Source organism: Chiroxiphia lanceolata, chromosome 2, assembly GCF_009829145.1.
Source record: "Chiroxiphia lanceolata isolate bChiLan1 chromosome 2, bChiLan1.pri, whole genome shotgun sequence".
In the NCBI taxonomy this organism is placed as follows: domain Eukaryota; kingdom Metazoa; phylum Chordata; class Aves; order Passeriformes; family Pipridae; genus Chiroxiphia; species Chiroxiphia lanceolata.
In genome coordinates this window covers 51,407,243-51,432,181 of record NC_045638.1, presented here as the reverse complement: position 1 = coordinate 51,432,181, position 24,939 = coordinate 51,407,243, and the positions used below count along the sequence as shown (strand labels likewise).

General features: G+C 38.8%; 1 protein-coding gene across 13 annotated transcripts in view; it reads left to right on the top strand.

The window, feature by feature from the left end:
• LMO7 (LIM domain 7) overlaps positions 1 to 24,939 on the top strand; it is a 131,446-nt gene that overhangs the window by 70,702 nt on the left and 35,805 nt on the right. For 7 of the 13 annotated variants that reach the window (XM_032678242.1, XM_032678246.1, XM_032678241.1 and 4 more), the window contains exons 5-12: positions 15,586 to 15,616; positions 16,030 to 16,143; positions 16,625 to 16,823; positions 17,934 to 18,186; positions 19,258 to 19,545; positions 19,822 to 20,022; positions 20,487 to 21,203; positions 22,709 to 22,738. In XM_032678242.1, the coding sequence (XP_032534133.1) occupies positions 15,586 to 15,616; positions 16,030 to 16,143; positions 16,625 to 16,823; positions 17,934 to 18,186; positions 19,258 to 19,545; positions 19,822 to 20,022; positions 20,487 to 21,203; positions 22,709 to 22,738 (1,833 nt within the window). Of the gene's footprint in view, positions 1 to 11,873; positions 11,920 to 15,585; positions 15,617 to 16,029; positions 16,144 to 16,624; positions 16,824 to 17,933; positions 18,187 to 18,610; positions 18,911 to 19,257; positions 19,546 to 19,821; positions 20,023 to 20,486; positions 21,204 to 22,708; positions 22,739 to 24,939 lie in introns of all 13 variants that reach the window. The other 6 variants (XM_032678239.1, XM_032678250.1, XM_032678247.1 and 3 more) reach the window with 6 other exon arrangements.

Below are 24,939 nucleotides of genomic sequence, written 5' to 3'. Positions count from 1 at the left end.
AGCTGCTCTCAGCTGTGCACCAGGCTGCCAGCACAGGAGGACTAAGGCAGATATTTATGCTTATGCTGTGTCAAGTGTCTGCCAAGTTGCTTGTTAAACTTCCTTTAATGGACAGCATGAGATTTAACAGGAGGAAAGCTGGAATGATAAAGACCGAGGCTTCTTGGTTTTCTCAAAGTGTGTTTAGACCGTGGGGCACTGGAGTGAAATGGCAGAGAAGGGGGGAAACTGGGCAAGTTGCCCCCCTGGTCAGTTTGCAGATGACACCAAGCTGGGCAGGAGTGTTGATCTATGGAGGGTAGGAAGGCTCTGCAGAACAGTCTGGACAGGCTGGATTGATGGGCTGAGGCCAATTGGATGAGATTCAACACAGTAAAGTGCCAGGTCCTGCACTTGGGTTGCAACATGCAGTGCTTGGGGAGGAGTGGCTGGAAAGTTGCTCAGCGGAAAATGGCCTGGGGTGCTGGTCAACAGCAGGCTGAACAAGAGCCAGCAGTGTGCCCAGGTGGCCAAGAAAGCCAGTGGCATCCTGGTTTGTATCAGAAATAATTTGGCCAGCAGGACTAGGGCAGTAATTGTCCCTCTGTACTTGGCATTGGTGAGGCCACACTTCAAATCCTCTGTTCAGTTTTGAGTCCCTCTCTACAAGAAAGACATTAAGGTGCTAGAGCATGACCAGAGAAGGGCAATGAAGCTGGTGAAGGGTCTGGAGTGCCAGTCTGATGAAGAGAGGCTGAGGGAGCTGGGGTGGTTTAGCCTGGAGAAAATGAGGCTTGGGGAGGACGTTATTGCTCTCTACAACTACCTGAAAGGAGTTTATAGAAAGGTGGATGTCAGTCTTTTCTCCCTAGTAACAAGTGACAGGCCAAGAAGAAATGGCCTCAAGTTATGCCAGGGGAGGTTTACATTGGATATCAGGAAAAATTTCTTCAGCGAAGGGGTTGTGAAACATTGGAACAGGCTGTCCAAGGAAATGGTGGAGTCACCATCCCTGGAGATATTTAAGACTTGTAGATATGGCACCTGGGGATATGGTTTAGTGGTGGAATTGGTGGTGCTAGATTAATGGTCAGATTCAGTAATCTGACAGGTCTTAAACGACTCTATGATTCTAACTTAATTATGGTTCAGGAGAGGTGAGGAAGCAGCGAACACTGGACATTTTTTCTTGTCACCTGTTGCTCAGGAATATGTTTGTGTGGTTTCCATTATTTAAAAATGGCTTATTACTGTCTGATCAAGTCAGGAGAGAGAGAGAGAGAAGCCTGCTTTTATCTCCCAGGGAAGGAATCCTTTTGATGGACATGTACCAAAGGCACGTGTACATTACTTATAGAAGGAGTTTTTGTTTGCAGAATTTTTGTCAGGAAAGCAAATATGTTCAAGCTCCTAGAAACTGTTTGGTTAGGTTTAATTGCATGTAGATTTTGGCATGCAACATTTAATGGAACATGTTCCTGTTATTTGTGCGTCTGCAGTTATAGGAGAGACTGTCCTCAAAAAACTGGAGTAAGAACCAGTGAAAACAGTGGAAGAAAACTACTAAACTATGGGGTTTTTTCTGCCTTCGCCCACGAGAGAGAGTACTCCAGCTAATTAGGTCAGGTTACTTCAACTCTTGGTAATGTGACTTTTTTATTAGTGCAGTTTTAAATTATGAGGACTCCCTTCAGTTTCAAAAAAAGCGTAATGAGATTTTTTTTTTTTACTTTACCTGTAAAAATGTCTAGAATCTGCTTTTACTGTAAATGGAGAGGAGGTAGAATCTTCTTGGTTTCTTATTCCTTGGTTGTCAGTGGTCTGCAATCCACCGCTGCTGTTGTTTGGAATAGCCTTCTGATAACTCTTCAGCTAATTTGGGATACCCAGTAAAGATGCTTTTGCACTGTTTCACTCTCTATTGCTCAGATGTCTCTGCCAGGCAACTCACAAAACAAACAGCAACACCGGCTCAGTATCAAAGAGTGCACACTTTGAAGTAGGGGGCAAATGACGGTTATAAAAGGTTAGTCTTTAATGCTATTACAGGAGGTAGTTGTACAGGTTTTCACGCATTTGCTTATTAAGGTGTGTAATGCCCTGATTCTTACATACAAAAAAATAATTAGTGAGTAATTATTAGAAAAAATTACCTTACACTTTCCTTGGTGGTGGAGCATACAGCAGAGATTAATTTATAGCCAGAATTTGAATGCATGTGGCTCTTTAAGTGATGGTCAACACGGCAAGATAGAAAAACAAAGAGAAAAGTATAAGATGAACTGGCTATAGATGGTCAATTTAAGACTTGTAGAAGAGAGAGGGCAGAAAAGAAGTTGTCTCATTAAATAAAGCAAGATGCAGTCCATTCTAATCTTTGTACCTGCGATAAAATTAATAATTGTTTAAGAGACTAAATACATTGGATAATTACATTGGATAATTGGATATAATTGGATAATTTAATTTTTCATAGAGAATTGCTTTTTGGTTTGACTAAAGCTCTCTTACCACTGGTAGTGCTCCCTGGCCTGTCTTCAATTTGTAAAAGCACTTTGGTAAAGCTTGGTTGTACCCATGAAACACAGGATCCCCTATGCAAGCCAAAATTAGCAAAAATAAAAGCCTTTGTGAAGGAAGTAGAATTTCAAAACAGTTTTTATTTCTGTAAGTTACTCTGGAATCATGAGTGTGCTAGTGAGCGTATTTTTGAGGGGAATTGGTATGACACTCAAAATGAGTGCCTATAAGATTTTACAAATTAGAATAATCACAGACTTAATTTAAATGTGCATTTATGTACTTTAAACAGCCTCTTTACTTCGCATCCAGTCTGATTTCCGTGCTATCAGCATTCATCAATGCTAAAATTTCAATGTCATTCCTTAACACAAGAATAAATTTGGGTGTGCATTTGACAACAGTTAATTTTTTTCTCTTTGCAAAGAATAATACCTCTGTGCTTTTAATTTATTATTCTTTTCCTGGTGGCTTTCCTTTTTGAAGCATTGCATGTTTTTTGTTGGTAACTTCATTGTACAAAAGAAGTTCAAATATATTCACCTGTGTACCTATCATGTGTCAGGGTATTTCCTTCAGGGCCTTAGGTAATAACTATATTACTTTTCATAATATTTCAAGTAATTACATACTTGAAATTCTGTCTAGAGTTCATGCAACAGTTCTGGATTTCTTTCCCTAGCAGAAGCTTCCACAGATTCTTTCCTACCTGAAAAAAATGTTGGGGTACATATTTTTACATGTATTCGATGCACTGTTTTCCAAGTGGAGAGTTTTAAATGCGGAGTGGCAGTGGACTTCATATTTATCTTCTTTCCTTTTGAGAAATAAATATCTGACTATTGCAGTGTTTTTGAATCAGTGTCTTTCCAAAAATTAGTGCCAAACAGATGGCTGATTTGTTATATCATGAGCTGTTTTTGATAGTACTGATTTCTGTTACTAAAGATGAGGCTTGCCTAACTTACACTGCAGTATAAGCTATTTTTTTAGTATCTTAGAAAACTTGTATGCTATACTACTCTACCATAAATGTATTTCAAAGACTGTTGTATGTCTTTGTGCCTTTACTTGATTAAAAATCCATCTTTGACAGGGACTTCTCTTAAATTTATTTTTAAGATATATACCCTAGCAGATTAAGTGGGCCACTAATTTCATCTACACTGAAATGTAGAAAGGATAATACATAAGAGCACTCCAGCTGGTTTTTCATGGCCTTTTCCACCTGTCTAACACTATGCAGCAAGAAAGTGGAAGTATATTTCAGTGTTGTGTGGATAAAGTGGTCAACAGTTTGCCATCTGGCAACCAAACTTGATGATAATGCTCAAGCTTATCATCTGTGTGTGCTGTCTGTGGGTCAGAGGGTGGAGGTATATTCATCCCGTTCTTTTCTCCTGTAACTGCTTTGTAGTGGTTACCTTCCTGTCAAGGGACAGATGAGTTTTGCTGCAGTTTGACAACCTATTCCTGAGCCATCAGCAGAGACTGATGTGTGCTTTCCTCATTAGAGGATGCTACTGGATATTCCTCCACTGCACTGAGTTAGTTTCTACTTGTAGCTCTGTTAGCCTGAGGAGGGGAAGCCTTGGAAGTTATTCTGAGTCTTACTGTTACAAGGTGCACATTGATGATGAGATCTCTGAGATTACTTGCTGTGTGATCCTTCCCCAGGTGTAATTTGTTTCAGGTAGAATTAAGTGTAAAGAGGAGAAACACTTGATTAGTTTTATTGAATTGTCTTTTAATTTTTCATCCTGTCTAGATTATCAGTCTTAATTGGGGGATGATAAAGTCTCGGCTTTTCACTGAATTGTAAAACAATGAATATAGTGAGTGCACTGTTGCTGTTGGGATTTCTTAATCAAACAGGGCCAAAAGCTTGAGATCAAAAGGGCTACTTCCACAGATAATTCCAGGGTAGCAGGTCTGGATGTAGCAGTCGCTTATGTAACATGTGTAATGTCCCATGGGAAGCTGAGACTTGTAGCAAACTGGTGCCATAAATGTCATAAACTTTGCAGTTTACCCATTAGTTTGATAATCTTTGCAATGATTAAATGCAATAATAATTGCCATTCACAGGAGTTTTGAAATATCCTTAGTTTTCAGAAGCTATGGATTCCTAGGTGAGAGTCCCAAGGTTTTATTTGCCCTTACCTGGGTGAAAAAGAGTGCCTGGTCTTTATGTGGAAATCACAAGGATTGTTGGAAGAAAAATTTGTAGAATAACCTCTTCAAGAGCCTGAGGGTTACTTTTGTGTTATCTTGGCTCTGAAGTTTAATTGATTTCTGAGGAAGATAGCTTACAGCCACCATGTTTGTTTTAAGGAGCCTACTTCTCCAGTGCTTCATCTGGTTAGACGGTTGGTGAAATTCTGGAGACAGCTAACTGTAATTTCCAAGAGTTGGTGCATATAGTATCTTCTTTCTTGTGAGAAGGAAGATTCCTAATTTAGCATTTACTCATGCACTCGTTAAAGATGTTGGGAATATTGCCATGGCCTCACTTGGAGCAGAATCGAATAATTTTGTTCCACTCCCTCCCTCAACCACCAGACTTAGTTGTAATAGCTTGTTGGAGCATTTTGGTGATGTCTTAATTAGTGTATTAAGCTTTTTTCCCCCCTCAGTCATCAGTTTTACTACATACTTCATGAGTACTGTTGAAAGAGAGGTGTGAGATCATCTGTAGTTCCCTGGCTAGGATTGTTTTCCCATATCATTAATTTTGTTCAAGTTTTTATTCTCAGGCTCCTCTAACTTTACAACAGAAACTCCTAAATGACTAATAGCACATTTGGTTTCAGTATGTTGGGATGCTCAGAATGGATATAAATTCTTCAACTTCAGAGGTATATGGTCAGACTAGCTTAACTTTTCTCCTCCCCCGCCCCCCCTTTTTTTGCTTCCCACACAGGCTTTCTAGCGTTCTGGCAAAGCAAGTATTTGGACTTTTACCCATTCTCTCACTTTACAGTAAAGGAGCATTCATTTTTCCAACATTAAAAACTTGGCCAGAAACCTTGGCCCAAAACCCTTAATGTTTTGAGCAAATGTTTAAAAATACCTTCTGACTTGGCTGCTCTAAGTAGCTTTAAAAGCACTGTTTTCTGTTGCAGTGGACAAATTCTTTTTCCCCCAAAGAAGTTAACTAAGAAAGCTAATACTTATCCAATATTATTGATGACAACAAATTGAATTTAGACATTTCAAATGTTATAGAAATAATTCTGAAGCCATAAGGAACCTCAAGCAGAATAGTTGCATCTTTAAGGAGCTCTTTTACTTATGGATGTTGCAAGAGCTGAGGATGGGAGGTGGGAATTGTAACCGATATGGAAAATATGTATTTGTCTTGCATCTTGTCCATTCCCTAAAACAAAAGGGCACATTTCTGTGAGAATACTACACTTTTACTCAGTTTTTGTATCTTGTTTTTGTTTTAAATGGTATTGTTACTTCATGCCATGTCATCAGGGAGAGCTGTTTAAGGGAATACATCCTCTTTCATTATTCTTTTCTGATAAGTTTGGATAGATTAATATTTGACTTTTCATTAAATGAAGAGCTCTTTCCTGGCTCTAAATATGTTTTTATAAATGCAGACAGATCAAGAAAACATAGGAAATAATAAAGTTCGGTTCTACCTGCATGCCTCACTTCTTTTGGGCATATTTGATCACCCTAAGTTAATGGAGAACTGACTAGTAGAGAGAAGTCAGGTTCAGTCTGTGTTTCGTACTGTTGTTCTCTGTGTGAGGAGTGATGTTGTGCTCTGTGTTGCTAGGGTAACGTGAAGAAACGTAGAGGAAAATACGGTAAAATTCCAAAAAGGAAGCATTATATTTTTTTTCAGAGCTTCTTATTTGCTCATGAAATATTTTGCCAAAATATTGCTGAGAAATCCCAACAGTTCTTTAAAGGTTTTATTCCAAATGTAGAGACTAAACTAAATTATTCAGTCATGCAGTAGTGATTTACTTAAGGAAAAATTCCAGTGTCACTTTAATTTGTTTCCAAAATGTGTATTATGGAATAAGCTGTGATTACCTTGTACCTCAATTTTTTCATCTTTGGAAAAAAATTATATGTATTGATAGAGATGGACAAAGCAAAGTCCTAGCTCTATGACTTTATGATTAAAACCTGTGCTTTTAGTAATCCCACATTAAATTGCACAAGAACAAAAAAAGCATTTTTTCTTTAATAATATGACAAAAGCTGAGAATAAAAAGAGAGGCTGGCATAGACACTACCCCTATTCTATGTCCTCCTGTGCAATAGTTTGGCCAACACTGTTGGAATTGCTCTACATTGGAATTGCTTTAGAGGAAAAAATGAGCCATCAGAAATTGAAGTGTCTCCCAGTACAAATCCCATGTACCCTCAAAATGCAGGGGGTCTGCCTCTTCTCCAGAGGATATCTATCCTCATGCATATACCTCACATTTATGGGTCTTGGCTTTCCTGAAGAGATGGCGACTGGAGCGGACTGAATCCCAGATTACTTCCCATTCATGGGCTGTGAATAATGCATCTGTAGCTTCTGCTGCTAACTCTGAGTCATCTCTGCGCTGAATTGTTTTCTGTGTATGTATTATAACAGCAGCAGCTGAGCAGATACCTATTTCTACTGGTGAGATTGGATGTTAGCACAGGCGCGAACACAGCAATACCCAGTGTAAGTTACTGTCAGTCATATTTTTGCTTTACCAGAGGATATATTTCATTGTCAAATATCTAGTATAAATTATGCAGTATAGACTTGAGTTCTGTTTTTTTTTTCTTATTTTGCACACCCTGAGAAATTCAATAAACCTTGCTTTTGAGTGTTATAAGTTGCATTAAACTGTTTTGCTTATCATCACCTGTTTGCTCGACACAAAAATAACAAAGCATTACATTTACTAGATCTTTCCCTGGGCATGGACCAAGGGAGGAGATTGAATGAAGGAGATGGTTGGGGTGTTTTTTTCCTCTTCCCTGTATATAGAGGCTGTAAAAATCACTCTCTCTCTGAGCAAGCAAATTTGTCTGCCAAATCCTAGTGCTTCCCAAGGGACCACCTCTGAATTTATCCAAATTGAACAATTGTATTAATCCAGAGGGTTGAGTGTAAGAGAGTGCACATAGGTAGTTGCTGTGGAGTAGTTGGTAGATGGAAAATTTTTCACCTTGAATTCCATTGCAATAACTTGTTTACTCAAATCTGGAGATGGTGCAGAGGTGTCTGAGCAATGCTTTGTGGGAATAAATGGGTCAGTATTGAGGGCTGTTCTAAAAAGTTACCTCTAACATCTGTGTGTGGGAAGAGGGCATGTTGAAATACTCCAGTTAGGTGTGAGAATTGGGAGTAAAAAGGACAACAGTTTTGGAAATATTTAATAATGGCAAAGAAGCATCAGGCAGTAAAGTGAATTTTGGTAATGTCTTGAAAAACAGTACTAACTGTGAGTTGCCATGGTTGCTGCAGCTTAGCTGAAACAAATAATAGGCTTTATACATATTTTTAAAATTTTTTTTATAATGCTGTTGAACAATTTTTTTGGGCAAACTAACAGCTGCATGTTTTTGTGGTTTTGCATATATTTCTAAAAACTTACACAATTGCACTTAATTGCCTATTTTGAAACTTAGTTTTCAGAGTGACTCCTCAGATATACCGACTGTTTATTTTGAAAAGAATGCTGGCACAATTGTGTGTTCCCCATATTGATTTATGTTCAAATTAATCTACAAAATTTACAATATGGTCTAGATTTGTGTGGGGGAATGAAGGTAAAGAATCTTCAAAACTAAATGCAAGAGAAGTTAAGTAGATGATGACCCTGATGATCAACAGGATGAGCTTGAGTATGTTGCTTCTTGGAAGGAGGGAGTATAAAATCTCAATGTTTTGATAAAGTACAAGAAAGGAAAAAGGTAGAAGTGGGGTAACATTTAATATAATACTTGTGCAAAGGTCAACTGAATTATGTACAGGTTTTTAAAAAAGAAAAAAAGCATCAGGGAGATAAATGGAGTGATTCAGCAAAATCATGTGCTCCAAGTTCTGAATACCAGAAGTTTGGAGCATCTAAAAATCTATAGCATGTGTAAGTAGTGATATGATAGCTGTCTATGAGTTTATCTAAATTACAGTATATATTGCAGTAGTTTTTTCTTGAGAAGCACTTAATTTCACCTCTGAAATTAAAAAGTCCTCTTGGACGTGAAGAAACTGATTTCCTTTGAGAACTTTCTAATACTGTGTGAGAGCTGGGAGTCAACTGCACAGCTTCTAATAGTTTGTGCATAAAGTCCATCATGAAAGTCAATGAATGTTCTCATGCTTCTTGGCCAAAGGGTATGGCATGTGACCAGAGTGGCCTTCAGAAATAAAAACCCTGATATTTATTTTTGCATAGGTACTATGCAAAATTCCAGCCTAGATCTGGAATTTAAAGTAACCAATGCAGGCTGGGGAAACATTCTAGATTTTCCCTGGATAAACCAAGCAAATAAAAAAGTACAAGAGATACACAGTTTAATTGCCTGGAATTAGTGAAGCTGCTGAGTTTTAGAGGGTTTTAGGAATGGAGTAAGGAAAAGACGCAAAAAAGGGAGCAGTCAACAAAGCTACAGTGATTATTATAAATCTTAGAATCATTTATGTTGGAAAAGACCTCCAAGATCATCGAGTGCAACTTTAATTTTCTTTAAAATAGCATAAAATTTGGGCAGGAAGATGGAGGATCCTATCAGTCTCCTCTTTGCTGTAGCAACAACTTGCAGAGAATGCTCCATTCTGCTTCCCCTGCCCACCCCTCAGATGAGAGCCAGGGAGTGCTCAGGGTATTGTTCAGGCTCCTCTGCATACACTTGTTCTTCTGGGGGTTTTATTTTTTCTTTTTATTTGACAGGCTTGTTTTCTTCTTTACAAAATACTAGTTTTCTCTTTGGGAGAACCTCTTGATTAGACTGGGATATGAGGAAGCTGGCAGAGATGGACCACCCGGGGAGGGGTCAGATAAGAGCGTGAGGAAATGGATAATGTTATCATTTGGTGACTTGCTGGGGTTGATGCACTTTTCTATAAATGCCTGTTTTTGTTTTGATAAGGGCTTTAAAGATGGTGTGGAAGCATAATGGGTGAGATCAGCAAGGAAGTGCCATGCTCAAGAGGCAGTGGGAGAGGACGGGCCCTGAAGTGATGGGAGGTGATGCATTCCCACGGAGGGTGTTGGCTGACTGTGTTCCCTCTCTGCGTTCTTGGGCATCTCTTCTCCGCCCCTCAGCCCTTCATTAGTAGGCGAGGGCACAGGGTGGGGACTGACTGCTTGGTCATCAGGGCCCATGGAATTCCTTGCTGCCAGACAGGGGTTTTTGGTGGGCGTGAAGAAATGCTTTTATACCTGAATCTGTGTGGGATTATGATGTAAGTGGCATTTGGTCCAGTGAATGTGTTGCTATGGAAAATGCATGTGTTTTTTATAGTCAAATGGAAAGGTGCATTTCCAAACGCTGTTCTCAAGCTCTGCAGTCATAGCCCGACTGGTTTATTTCCAGCGTTCTCAGCAGTGAACTGGGGCTCTCGGAGTTGAATATCAATTTGCTAAGAATCCAAGTGCTGGAGGAATGTCCTCATGTTTCTGTACCCTTGCAGCAACCACATCTTCCACTGGAGCCTTTCTATTCTCAGCAGCACGTGGGAATTCATTGAAATCCGATAGCAGCAATATTAATAGCAGTTGAGTAGGTGGCCACAGAGGCTGAAATTTAGCACAAGCCCACTGCAGGTTGGACAGGCCGCGTCTGTCTCCTGTGCAGTATACCTCGGTGCGGGTGCAGAAATCCTTCAAGTCCTACTACATCTTCCTCAGAATGTCAGAAGCCTGGAGCTTGGCAAGGAGCTCGGGAGTGGGCTTTTCTTCAGTGTGCTGATCTGCTCCAACTCCCAGGCCAGGTATGGCTCTTCCAAGTCCTTCAAAGGGCATCTTGGAAGTGTAACTGCTACCTTGGTGAATGGAAGTTCAAAGGGAGAGCAACAATACTTCTTTTTAAACAGAAATCTGTTCAAGTCCTGTGTTTGTGAGGTCCATAGTACAGAGGAAGGGAAGAAAACAGATTGGCAGCTGTTGGGGTTTCTGAAGTATTTGTCATCAAGGAATGGGTTTGGCACCAGCCAGGGTGCATTTGTCACTGGCACATTCCTTTCTGTCAGTGGGAGTGTCTCTGTCCTTTCTTTCTTCCCTTAAATGGGTTCAGATTTGTCTTATCTCTTTGGACATGACCACACATTCTTGGCAGCTAACCCTGATTTAGGGGAGGAGGATACTCTGTTCAAACTTGCTTGTTTGTTGGTTTTGGTTTTTTTAAATTGTTGTTTGATATGTATATTTAAAAGTGTTTCTATATAAGAAACAGACACTTAGAAAGCCACATTCTCTGAATGGGATGCTGTAAAATAATCTTCCAGAATCTTTCTCAGAGTTCTGGGTATCTTCAATTTGGTCTTGAGCTCTACATTCATGTTCTTCCTGGAAAATAATAAAGTGAAGTGTCAAAGTAGATTTGACATTATGAGTTTCTAGAGGCTGGAATTTAGTACATTAGGATGTGGGGTAACCAAACCATACAATGTGTTAGAAAAATAAAATCCAGACTACTGAGTCTGTTGTTTAAAAGTTTTGAAATAAGTCAGAAATAAATGTAACTTCTTAAAATGCACTGCTCTTTTGTAAGGATGATTTCTTAAATTACTGTGATCTACTAGCTCCTTTAAGGTCTTTGATTATCTACAATTTAAAAAAAAAATATTGAAATACCCCAAAGTGCAGTAAAATAATACTACCAAACCTTCCTTGCTCCTCAGAAATGGGAAGCACAGCGCACCTCTGGCTGGGGTGTTGTCACACAGGGACTCTCATGGTACTGGTGTGCGGAGCAGAGTCCTCTTTCACCAGCCCCCTGCCCACTCCTCTGCAGCAGCATGTTGCCTCTGCCATGATGCTGGTGCAGTTGCTTGTATGATCATGCACTAAAACAGACCAGCAAGTTAATTTGGGGTTTGAAAATGTGTATTAGAAAAAACCCAAACAAAGAAATGGGTGCAGCCCTCTGGTCCCAATGGGCAGCAAGGAATGGTAGTGTGATTCAGAGTTGTGTTGGCATAACCACAGAGGCAGCAAATAGGAGCGGCTGGAAGGGAAAGGGAGATCAGGAAATCCTTAAACCAAGCTGCTGCCAAACCCTTTGTATTGTCAGGCTAGGGCCTTGGTGACTAATTCTGCTATTTAACCTTGAGCAAACAGTGGAGCTGAGAATAAATTCCTTGAGCTGTGGCTCAGTGTGCTGATCTGCTGTGTCACTTTGCTTTATTTTTGTAGAGTGGTCCTCGTTAGAGAAACATCTGTTGGTCCATGCTGGCTGGGAGTAAGTGATGTTTGTCAATATGTGTTGTGTTCAAGTGTAACGGTGGTATTTGGTCTCTAAGCATTTCACATACTGACAAGTGAGAGCTATTTCTGTCCCATTTGTCTCTTTTCTGTTTGCTAAAGGATTGGCGTAGATGATATGGTTTACACAGAAGGTATTATTTCTCCACAGGTGGTTATTTCACATCTTTTTTCATCAGTGTTCAACTTGGATTTGTGCAGTTGTGCTTCACAATTATAATTATAATATCCTATACGTGTTATCTTGTGGCCTTTACAATTTTGAGACCTCTTTGTTAGCTGGAATTTGGTATTGGGGTTAGGTTAGGTAATGCAGAATATCGGTGTTGGGGTTTTTTTAAGCTTCAAAATAAATGCTTAAATGCTGAGACTGTGGCAGGAGGAGATGAACTATTTGTAGTAAAATTCTTCCAGCAAGATCTTAACCACTCTCTTTAGCAGCTTTCTTACTTCAGTCAGACATCTTTAGCAAAGTCGCATTGTTAACAAAAGGAGGTATAAAAAACCTCTGTGAAGATAGAGAAGTTTGTGTTTAAAAACACACGGAGTGATTTAGTAAGTACTCCTGCATCGTCATTTGGAGAGGAACTGACTTCTTTCAGTAGATTAACTTTAAGATGCAGCCTTGGCAGGGCCCTTCCGAGCAAAGCAGCAGCCTGCTTGTAGCTTTCAGCATAGTGGTATTCGCTTGTTCAAGCCAGAAATTGGGTTACACAGAATATTTTCATAAAGATGGTTGGCACCAACTGGACTCTGTGATGATTTTGGATGAAAAATCCAAAAGCAGACTTCTTTCACAGTAGCCAAATGTAGGATTGACATTTATTTGCATTGATGAAGATTTATTTGCGTTGATTCAGCAAGTGGGCTACCCCTTCAGTTCTTCTGCTCAGACTGAGTCTATTCTGACAAGTTGTTGAAAAGATTTAGAAAACAATAGATGTAGTTCAGAGGAGGAAAGTAGTAATGCAAGGGAAGAAGCCTTGCCCATGAAGAGTAAACAACTTGTGAGTTTGCTTCTGTTGTTGGCAGAGTGAACATGTGAACAAAGCATGGTCTGTGATTTAAGTATGTGAAATATCTCCCTGCCTGCATTTTGGGTCTCAGCTGTACTGACTGGTTTACCTGAATGTCCTAATACTTGTGTTCTTTATAGCCCAAGTACACAGGCCTAGTGTATTTATGGTTATTCCAGTATAGAAAATATATTGAAATATAAAGACAATTGAATATTGCTCTGTTGCAAAATGGTTGACTGAAATTATCCCAGAGAACTCAAGGAAAGGAGATGTGGACATCATCATGTTCAGTCACCTAGTGGTGTTCGTGAAGGTTGGCAGCCTTTTTGATATAGGCTTCAGCTGGCTAAGGGCAGAATTTCCCACTCCTTACTGGGCTGCTGAAGTTTGGGAGAAAACTTTAAGGCATCCTTAGCAAGGGCATGCATGGCCTCTGCTTTTATAATTGCAAAAGGGCAGAAGTTCTGCTAATGAAAGACTTTGAAGGTAAAGAATGTGAACCTTTAAAATGCTCTCCATTGGGTATGGGAAGTGGAATGTTGGTACACACCACCACAAGAATAGTTAGCCATCCTCTGCTTGGCAAATCAGTTTGTCTCTAGTAACACCTTAGGTCACAGCCATGGTGTGTCCAGCAACATGGGCACTGGAAAAGAAGTCAACCTACTGAAAAAAATGAAGAGGAAATTTTTTTTTTTCTTTAAAAATAGTCTCCAGTGAAAGAAGAATAGCAATGTGTTTTGGAAGGGATTAAAACAAACCAAAAAAACCCAAACAAAAGTGCAAATATTTAAGATTAAAGGAGAAGAGTTCCTCCTTATCTGTGAGAAAGAAGTCACTGACTACAAAGCCAGAAGCATCTCTGACATGTAATATTAAGGAAGCTGCAGGCAAGGATGGTGCAGGGCAGATCCGTCTCAGGACTTTGCGTGCCTGGTAGCCTGATTTCTTTAAGATGTGGAGATGGGCAAGGCACTTACAGTTACACAGAGTGGAAGTGGGTGCTCTCAAACTAGGAGGAAAGAGAAGGAGGGGACGGTCTGCATCCATGATGATTGTCACGTCGCATTGAACATTACATTTCCATGAAGAGCTGGCCAGGCTCTGTCATCGTTTCAGTAACTCGTGACAGTCTCCTATGGTTTAATGGTTTATTCTACCTTTTCCTGTAACCTTTGACTGGCTTGTTCCTAGACAAGCAGGAAAAGGATAGGTGCCCTATTACATTGTTGGTCTGGCATGTTATGGGGCTCCGCACAGGTCTTTCTGCTGCTGTATGTGAAGTCTTTTCTTTTTTGTTTGAACCCCTTCACTGTGCTGTGTGTGAATCTTGCAGCCGAACCAGCTGCAAACCAACATCTGGGGTAGGTGAGAAGTTGTTTCTGTGTATTTAAGCCATTTGCCCTTCCATAACTGCTGGCACTGTGGGCAGGAGTGTTGTTCAACCACTCTCTTCAGTTCAGCCCTGAATATTTGCATCTGATGACTAGGTCTGTGTTACTCCACCTTTGTGAGCCCCCCATTCAAAAAATTTCTTCTTGTTCTTAAAATGAGCAGGAAGACAACAGAATCACTGTGTCTGCTGGTGCACTTCTAAGGTGTGCTACAGAATGGGTATATATATAAAAGAAGATTTTACTAATATTAGTGATTGCATATGTATTTAATATTTTTTGAAAAATATGTATTTGTATAAAAGAAACCAAACCGCTTCTACCCGCCATACAGCGTCTCTCTCCAGATGTCTCAGTTTCAGTTTCTCATTTTTTTGTCTGAAAAATTTTCTCTAGGCTAAAGTGTTCTCTGTGTTTGAGACAAATATCTTAGAAAACAATACAATCAGGGAAAAAGTTACAATTAAATCTCCTTTCATACAGAATTGACTATCTGAGGTTGTTCAGCGTGGAGAAGAGAAGGCTTCAAGGTGACCTTGTCACAGCCTTCCAGCACCTAAAGGGAACCTACAAGAAAGCTGGAGAGGGACTTTTTACTGGGACATGTAGTAATAGGACAAGGCGAAATGACTAAACTGAAAGAGTGGGTAGGTTTAGACTGGATATTGGGAAGAAATTCTTTACTTTGAGGGTGGCAAGGCACTGGAACAGGTTGTCCAGAAAAGTTGTGGATACCCATCCCTGTAAGTGTTCAAGGCCAGCTTGGATGGGTCTTTGAGCAATGTGGTCTAGTGGAAGGTATCCCTGCCCATGGCAGAGGGGTTGGATCTAGATGATTTTCAAGACCCCTTCCAATCCAAACCATTCTGTGACCTTCCTGGCTAATAAAAGTTATATTTCCCAAAGTCAACAGCTTGTTTTCCACTTCTGTTTTGTCAGTAACTAAATTAAAGGTAATTAAAAAATCATAGAGCCTTTCTGTGTGCCTCTCAAAACAGAAACTGCAAGAGATCAGCTAGTTTCTCACTCTGTATGTAACAATTGAAATAGTACAGAGTTATACCTATGTATTCAAAGTGAGATGTTTTTATTTCTTTTGGAACAGTCATAGTTTCATATTTTATGTTTACAGCTATTTGGTCTTGAAACCTTTTAAATCTTGAATAATGATTACATTTTAAGTCAGCTGTTTTAAAAGATTTTCTTTTCTCACTTTCTACCCTGCTTCAGGCCGGAGGAAACCAACAGAAGAGTGAAAAATGTAAGACACATCTACTTCAATATTTTCTGAAACAATTTTGCACTAATTCTGATTAATTATTTTTAAACACTTCTGTTTATGGTACTATCATGTTTACTTTATTCTTCATCTGTTCATTTATCTGATATAAATTAGTGCCATTATACGATGATCTCTATGCAGCTTACTTGCCCAAATCAATGTAATTATTGGAAACAGTACTTTTGTCGGCTTACTTGACATACATTAGATACATCATAACATTCCTTCACTGTTTTTGGTGGCAATCATAGCTAATACTGTAAACAAGATGTTACAGTTCATCGTACAAACATCTCTAGCAGCATGCTGAGATTCTTTTATACTGGTATATGGCATGAGAGGAAAGTAATTAAGTTTGTATTTAGGTTTTTTGTTTGTTTGTTTGTTTTTAGGTTTTGATTACATTATACTGGCTTGGGAGAAAAGCTCAAAGTAACCCCCATTATAATGGTCCATACCTCAGTCTTAAAGCCTTTGAGAAGTTATTAGGGCAAGCATTGACTAAGGTAAGGAATCCAAAAAAGGACAGTAAACAAATAGCCTGAATTTTGTAGTTTGTTATACATTACAGCATCAATTCTAAACAGTCTCTTGGGGGTTTAATTTTATTGTTAGTTTGGACAACATGGTCATTTATTTTATTTGTTTTGCTTGCTATCAAGGTCCATGTGAAAAGAATGATTTTTAGCTTGCGTTGGTTCTTCTGCTACCCATATGAATTTCAGAATCCACCTGCTCTGATTAATGTGGTAGATTGTGAGGAGCCCAATTTTGATTCCCTTTGGCTGAAATAAGAGAAATTTAAGACCTTGTATTGAATGTCCTATCCAAGCTGTTGTATGTGTTGTTTTTACAGGTTTGCAGTAGTCTTTGTTGAAGTTTTTTTGTGAACTCGAAATGCATTTTAAAAATTTTTGAGTTATAACTCATGAGTAGCGTTTGCACCTTAAATTATTGTAAAAGACTTTTCAAAACTTACTCTCCTAGGCACTTGAAGAATCCAGCCACCTGAACAGAAGTGGCAGGGATAGTGGATACGGTGATATTTGGTACGTTGACCGGGGAGAGCCCTTTTCGTCTTCAGCTAGCCATAAAAGAGACGATTCTTTTGATAGCTTGGACTCTCTTGGTTCAAGATCCTCCACAAGCTTTTCATCAGATATAACCTTAAAAGGTGGCAGTGAAGGTATGTTTTTATCTTTAAAATCTTTTGTTGACATGTGTCATATGAGTACAGGAGAAGACAATGTGTGGAGCTAGTACTTGGATGTCCAGTACTTAAATTGGCTTGATAGTTGGCTCTGGTTTTGAAACTGCTGCAGTTGCATTTTGCTTAAGCAAATATTGACCTTTAACAGTTGGTAGAAACAAAGCACTGCTCACACAAGTCTTCCTAGGAAGGGTTACTGGAACTCTTGCTCTCACTGCTGCCTTAGTGAGTATGTGCAGTGTTCAGTAAGGAAAATTGGTAGAAATAGATCTTCATGTCATCACCTAAAATTCACCAGTTGCAAAAGTCTCTTGCCTTGTTCCTAGGGTGCTTATGTCAAACTTCTGTATTTTCACTTCATTTATGACTATTCAATATTCAATACTGAATAGTATTTGTTACTTTTGATAGGAAATATCATGGAAATAAAGGTAACAAGAAGACAGTTTGTGACATTTAATCTCTAAAGCTGTATTCTAACCTGTGTTTCTCTGCCGTTTTAAAGTTCAATACAAACTTGTAGTCTAAAGTTATAAAAAGTGTGAGCTTCTGGATTTTGTTTCATGTGAACAAAACTAAATCACTGGGCAGAGGCCACGTGGAGCATTTCTTATCTGAGCAAAGCAACGTGTAGCCATGCTCAGTACATGATATACCCTGGGCTTCTACTGGGCATTAATCTGGTGAGACGAACATGTTGATGTACTATTTGCTGTTAACTTGTTTTTGTTAGTAAATTTACCTGGCAAATATTATTTAATTAAAAATTGATATGCTCTTTCATGTCTTCAGTCTAGAGGTTAGCACTTTGTTTCCTGTGATAACGAAAGAATGTGATAATGAAAGAATGGAACAAATGTAGCAGGGTCATGCAAACCAAATTGAGCTTAATGGATCGTATTGCAGCTTTGCCACAAAGTTCTGAAAATACCTTTCCTACTGTCCTGTCAGTAGCTCAGCAAATTTGCAGCCAGAACATCTCAAATATGGAGTTAAATTTTAGAAGATTTTGACCCAAGCCCTAGCTAGAAGCTTGTGTCTAGAGAATAATGTTTGTGCTTTCCCTTGTCTCCCCTTTCTTCTAAGGTTGTGACAGTGACACAGACTCAGAACTGCCTTTCAAAATGCATGACTCCCATAAAGATGACAGGTCTTACCGTAGGATACCTGTGATTGAACCAAAACCTACCACTGACTTCAATCGCTTCTTACCCAATAAAAACAAGCAGACGGCTTATGTGCCAGCACCATTAAGGAAGAAGAGGACAGAGAAGAATGAGGACAATAGGAGGAGCTGGGCAAGTCCTGTCTTTACCGAGTCAGATGGAACATTTTCAAGGTACTGGTGTGTGGTCTTAGTAAAGTGGGCTTTGATTTAGAATTTTTTTAAATAAATGATTTGCAGCTGCTGTTGCTGCAATGCAAAGTCAAGTATTTGATTTTCAGTATTTTAACCAGGGGGATGTTTTTGTGTGGTTGTGTGGTTGGTTTTTGGTTTTGGTTCTTTGGGTTTTTTTTATGTTTGAGTAATGCTTTGAAGCTGATCAGACTCCAGGTAGAGGGTATTTAAATGATCTTAAATGCAAGTTCACAAGAGATAGACCTACGGTTTTAGTTTCTCACTAAACCCTTTCCGAAATATGGTGATATATTTCAGTTGTCCAGCTTCTTGATGCATACCGATGAGATTAGTGGGCAGTTCTTGGGTTTCATCCTTCGTGACTTCACTGTTTTCATTCTATTCCTGTTTTGGTCAACCTCAGTGGACGTGAAACAAATCCCATAGCTTCCTGCCAAAATAGCAGAGCAGAGTGTGGGCTCACAAATCCAGCTTCCCTCCAGATGGTCTATGAGCATGACAGTGGGTCTGATTCAGAAGATGAAAGAAGGCTGCCTGACGTTGTTTTGGATGACTTAGCAAAACGTAGATTTCTAGTCAAAAAGAGCCCTGTAAGCTCTGCTGCACCTGGACATCGTTTCGTGTTGCGCAATGACTCTCCTAAATCTTGCTCACAAGAAAGTTATCCAGCTGGTCCACTAGCTGCAGTGCTTGAACCACTGAGGTCAGAGATACTAATCCAAGATCCAGTAACTATTGCAGTCCATTAATAACTCTGTAAAGTTAGTCTTCTAATCAGCATTTTAACACAGCTGATAATTTGATATGCCTTTTCTGTCAAACTTTGTATTTTTGTCAGAGGAAATAGGATGCTGATATAACCATTTAACTTTTTTTTTATTTTATTTTTTATTTAATATATCTTATTATTTCTGGTGCTGCAGTGATGGAATTGAGAACTAATACGCTTCATTCACAAGGCTGAACTCCTGAGCCAAAAAGCATGTCTTTTTGCATTCTTTATGTCAAGTTGCTCCTAAAATATCTTAACTGATTGGATATTTTGAACAGTAACCAGAGGAGGCAGAGGCAGTTGGATACTAAAGAGGAAAACAAACCAAGAGTTAACAATCCTTCAGAACTATCTGGGTATTTTGATGAGGACGAGGAAGAAGTAGGCATCCCAAACATTGAAAAAGATGATTTCTATTTTCGCAAGCTAAGTTCTTCAGCATCACATACAGTTGTTGCTTTTGACAAATTTCTTCCTAAGTTTTGGACTCCAGAAGAAGAATTGCTATGGAAAAAAATCAAGAAATCCTCTTTTAAACCCTGGTATAAAGAGATTCAAGGGTTCAGGTGCGTTTTGATGCATGCCTGTTTCTCCCCTGTGTGCAAAGCCTATAAATAAAGTGTAGTTCTGTGACCCTATTTTTATTTTTTATTTTCATTGCCAGTATAGCAGCAGTTTTATTCTTTTTTTCTTTTTTCCTTTTTTTTTTTTTTTTAGAAAATAATTGAAATACTGTTTTTTGTAATACTGTTGCATTTTTGCCAACTGTGCATTTTATTCAATGAGTACACTTCATGGGTTTTTTTTCTTTCCCTCTGCTCATTCTTTGTGCTGCTGTACAGTAGAAAGAAATCAGATTCTGAGGATGAGGAATTTGCTTACAAACAAAGCTGTACCATTGTTGCTAATCAACCAAGACCAATTTTTGACTGGAACAATAGTTGCAGAAGGGATCAGAGCTATAAGCCAACTGCTGAATATGTGAGAAGCTCATTGTCACAGATTGCAGAAGGAAAAATCATGGAGTCTTCTGATCAACCCAGGTTGATACTGCTGCATGAGCTGTTCTCTTGCTGCATCGAAAAGAAATGTCTGGGTGTGCAACAGCTAAATGAAATTAAACCATGTCCCATAATGTCGTGCTTTTTTTGGTTATTACTCTTTTGCTGTTGTGTTTTTGGTTTATTTTTTCTTTTAGTGTAGCTGTAAGTTGCTGGTCTTCTGAAACACATAGATGTGGAAGTATAACATGCTGCATAGGGTTACTGGCTTTGTGTGTGAGCATGTAGGCGTGATGTTTCTGAGCAGGTTAGTATGCTGTGATACCTTTGCGTTGGTTGACGTGTGCTGTGCTACAGTCCGTGGTGGTGGCTGACAAGCGGTGTAGTTGTACTGCTTGGGATACTGCAAGTCTAAACCAAATGTATATCACAATACATTGTGATCTGCTTGTCTCTTGCTGCTTAATGATATTTTTACTTCCCTCCTTTTGTTTTATATGCTTCAGTCAGTTTTCGTTACTTCAGGCCCTGCAAAAATACTCTGACTACATGTCTTCTGAAACGGAGACCAAAATTGATCCCACTTCTGGCCCTAGGCTCATAAAATGTAGAAAGAATGTTTCCTTTATACCAGGATGCAAGCAAGGAGATGAGGAAAATGGATATCTGTATCCAGATTTGGAAAATGACGACTTGTTCGTTCGGAAAACCGGGGCTTTCCATGTGAATCAAGTTGTTCTTCAAGACCCTCGGTTTTTAAAAAAATTCTCTGATCAAGAGCCTCCTCTAGAGGGTGAGATAATCCTGCAACCCAGAGAGGGCCAACCTGTGATTCCAGATTTGGAAAAGGATGATATGATTTTCCGTAAAGTCCTCTTTCAGAAAAAAGAGGTGCCTTTGTCGGGTGCTCCTGACAAGTATCACCCAGCACTGTTTCCTGATCCATGGAGTCTTCCAGAAGAGATCCGATCCAAATTTCTATGTTTACTTGAAAAAAACACGACACTGGAGGAAAGAAAGAGCAACGGCAGAGTACTGTCGCCATCTTCCCACCATAAGAAGGATGATATGCTGACTCGCAAGATTGAATCTTGGAAGGTTGGAGGCAACATACAGCCAGTAAATTTTATCCCAGGTCCATGCAGTGAAGAAGACTGGAAGAAGTGGGAAGCAATCAGGGAGGCCAGCAAAGTTAGACACAAGAAACGGCAGATGGTGGAGAGGTCAGGTTGTGTCCTGCACAGATTGCGCTTGAGTGCCATTGAACCCTTTCCATTCAGAAAAGCCTCGTCTTGTGCTGAACCATTCATAGAGTGCCAATCTGCTGTTTGTTCATGTCGTCCTGGAAAAAGCTTTTTATTTGCTTTGAATAAAAGCCCATGACTGCAATACCATATTTTCAACAAAAATATATAATGTTTTCTAATTTTAGGCTGCCACTATAGAGAAAATACGTTATCATTCCATCAGGCTAAAGTTCTGCATAAGTTTCTTTCAATGGTTGAACAGGAATAGTGATTATTCAAAAAAGTCTATGGAGGCTAGAAATATCTCCTTTTATTTTGCAAGATAATAGGCGAAAACATTTCTGAAACACATTAATTCTTTAATGACAAATTCTGGAAATGGGCATTCTGATATTCTTGCTTGCACCTAAATATGAAAATGCTCGTAAACTGTCCTGCCACAGTTCTGAGATGATTAGATGAAGTGGAGAAAAAAATCAGTGTTTTGTCTGCCTGAACTCATGGTGCATGCAAGTTGTATGTCTATATAATATTAAATTCCACTGTGAAATATTTTATTCTGCCAGTATTTTCCACCTACTTTCATATAGTCCTGATTCATACTTTCTGCTAAGTCTTTCCTGTTATCCTCAAAACTTCTCGTCTGACTGAAAACTATTTCTTAACTACTTCCTAGCTCTCCTTTGAATTTTCTGCTTTCTAGGGGAGAGTGGAGTTTCAAATGTTTCCTTAGCTCTGAAAATACGGCATTGCAAGTTGCAGTTCTCCCAGCTATGCATCATTACTTTGTGACTAAGACACTTCTGTGTTCCAGTTGATACTTTGATGTTGCTGCATTTAATTTTTAAGCTTAATACTGTAACTAAATGCAAGCTTCACTGAGGAATATTTTTGAAGCGCTTGAAAATATTGCACATTTTAAGAATTCACTCAGCAGCATAAAATGCCTGTATCATAAAATATATTTAAGAATACTAAAAAATCTTCTGTAATTACCCTGATTGTGTTCATGACTTAATTTGCTAAATGTCTATATAAGGCCTTTTATTCTTGTCCAAGCCAAGTATTACTTTCGTTTACTATCTGAAATGCCTCTGTAAGCCACACTTCTTGTTGGGACTCAAATTAACATTAATTTTAATTTCTTGAAATGAGTCTCTTTTGAGCATCATGCTGTTCAGCAGCATTGGAATAAGTGGTGCAGAATTAATACAAGGCTCTATTCGTGCAGTATTGCTAAATCAGAAGTGTTTGAAACTTGCAGGCAGCCTTATTCTGTCAGTTCTGCCCAACTTGCATATCATGCAAGTCCTGGTGTGTTTTTTGACTAGTGTCCGATTCCCAATGTGCTATTCCATGCTGGCTGGTTCCCAAGCTTTCAGTTTTCCCTTTACTTAGTAAGAATGCTGGTATACTAATGGTGTGAATGTTATCAATATCAAGACACTGAATCTTTTCTTTTTTGGTTTCTGATTTCTCAGACTGTTTCAAAAGCTTTCTGATGAGCAAGGGTAAGTTTTATGAAAGCTTGAAAGATCATTATGCCTTTTTTTTTCCTCTTTACATCTTTATGCATGCACAGTAGCTAAAAACTTATGCTGAAAACAACTTGTGCATGATGCTTTGTTGTTCTGTGCTTTGGCAATTTACGTAACAAATGTAGAAGACTAAAAGCTGTGTGTATGGCAAAAGTTCTCTGTGGCATCTAGTGTATCCAAGTTATAGTTATAGTTATCAGGCACTTTGAAAATCAGGTCTAATATTTTCTTCCTACTGAAGTATTTGACATTCTGTATTTAAATTAGACTTCAAAACATTGAAAAATGTAAAGGAAGATCAGTACATATTTTGTTTTGAAAGCTGTACACCTAGAACCTGAAAATAATTAACAAAATGGTATTTATCATGGGATTGCAGAATGGTCAGTGGTTATTTTATATCCTCCAGGTTATTGAATCCTCAGTGGTAAACTTATTGATTAGTGTCGTGTGAACTTAGATGTTGTTTATGATGTACTGCGAGTCAAAGAGAAAGAATTTTTCCACTTAATTTGTGATGACATGTTAGGTATTTGGTTTCTAATTATTTTTTTTTAAATGTAAATGTATTTATTTGTTTACTTCTCTATTTTTACTCTGAGGCAGAGCTGATAAATTACTAAATACTTCCAGAAGAAGCAAGAAGTGTCTCAGAAGTTTTTACAGGTTAGGGGAGGGAGACTCAGAAGATTCAAGTCACTAGTTAGATTTTTAAGTCTAGACTAAAATTAAAACTAACATCCTGTTCCTTGGTATGAATATAACTGTACTTAGGGTACATTGTATATAGGTCTAGATTTTCCTATTTTGTTGCAGGCAGATATAATAACTCAAGAGAAATAAGTGGAAACTGTAGTTATATAAGTGTTCTTGAACTCACTTGGAATAAATTTGATACAACTTTTATGTAGAATTTGGTTACCCCAAACCATTTCTACACATGATGTAACTTAAGCATAAAAAAAGAGGAAAAGAATTGTACAAGAGCTTCTGCAATAGTGACCAGGAGATTTTTGCTAAATTTGGCACTCTTCCTATTCAGAAAATAGACAAGCAAACAGATACAATGAGTTAATGCCTTTGTCTTTATTTCTAGAGGCCAAAGTCCAAAGTCTTATGTTACCAACAAAAGTGAATTGGGCCTCTTGGGAGGAAGTGAGAGTCTGGTTTGTTAGTTCAGACCTCTGTTGGAATGTAACAGATTAGAGCAAGGCTCTGTGCTGAATCAGTTTAGGTTTCAATCTGATTTTCCATCATATCAGAGAAGTGCCATGTTTTCAAGTGCTATTAGAACTTGGTTATACCCCCCATGATTCATAGTTCGGATAAATGAAAACAAAGGTATTTTTGAAAACAAACAAACAAAACCCCCTCAACAAATCAAAAAACAAAACCTCAGACCTCAGGAAACTAGCTTTCATTTTATATATTACAGCATTGAACCTTACAATGAAGCACCCGCATTTGATTTAGTGTCTCAGAGGCTTGTGGTCGAATCTGAGCAGGAGTCTTGTTCTACATCTGAATTAAATATCCTGTTATGTTTACCATACATAGTATGAAAGAATATAGGAAAAAAACAGCATGGGGCAGGGGAGGGAGCATGAAAGATGAACTTTGAGGAATTTAGATTAAAGGGAACTAATGAGTAGAAGTTGGGGAAACTTGCAGCCATGTTGAAGAAATCAGTAAGAAGATGGCTATGTTAGCCATCCCAACTTGGATGGAAAGCATCAGGGAGGCCTGGGGAGGAATAACATAGGCTAGTGGGGCCTGGGAGATGCATGACCCGAGCATTTAGCAGTGAATGACTCTAATCCTTTGGAAACATGAATCAGTAACTGATTTGATTTTATGATTAGCTTAAGAAACGAAAGAACGGGAGGTGATAGTGGGGCTGTCACAGGAGAGAAGTCAAAGGATGGGAATTTGGACTCAGGGAGGGGGCAATGCCTTTTGTGTCAAAAGAAGGAACAAGATCAATACAAATAATAAGTTTGAACAGAAGTAGCAGTTGGATACAAGAAGCTCAATGTGAATGATCAACGTGGAGCTGTTATGGAGCTGCTTATTCCCTTAACCTGATTTTATTTGCTCAAATGTCCAACTAATGACTTGTGTGCTGGTGCTAGAGCATGTCCCAGCCTTGTTCATTCAGCTGCCCATGTGTTTCC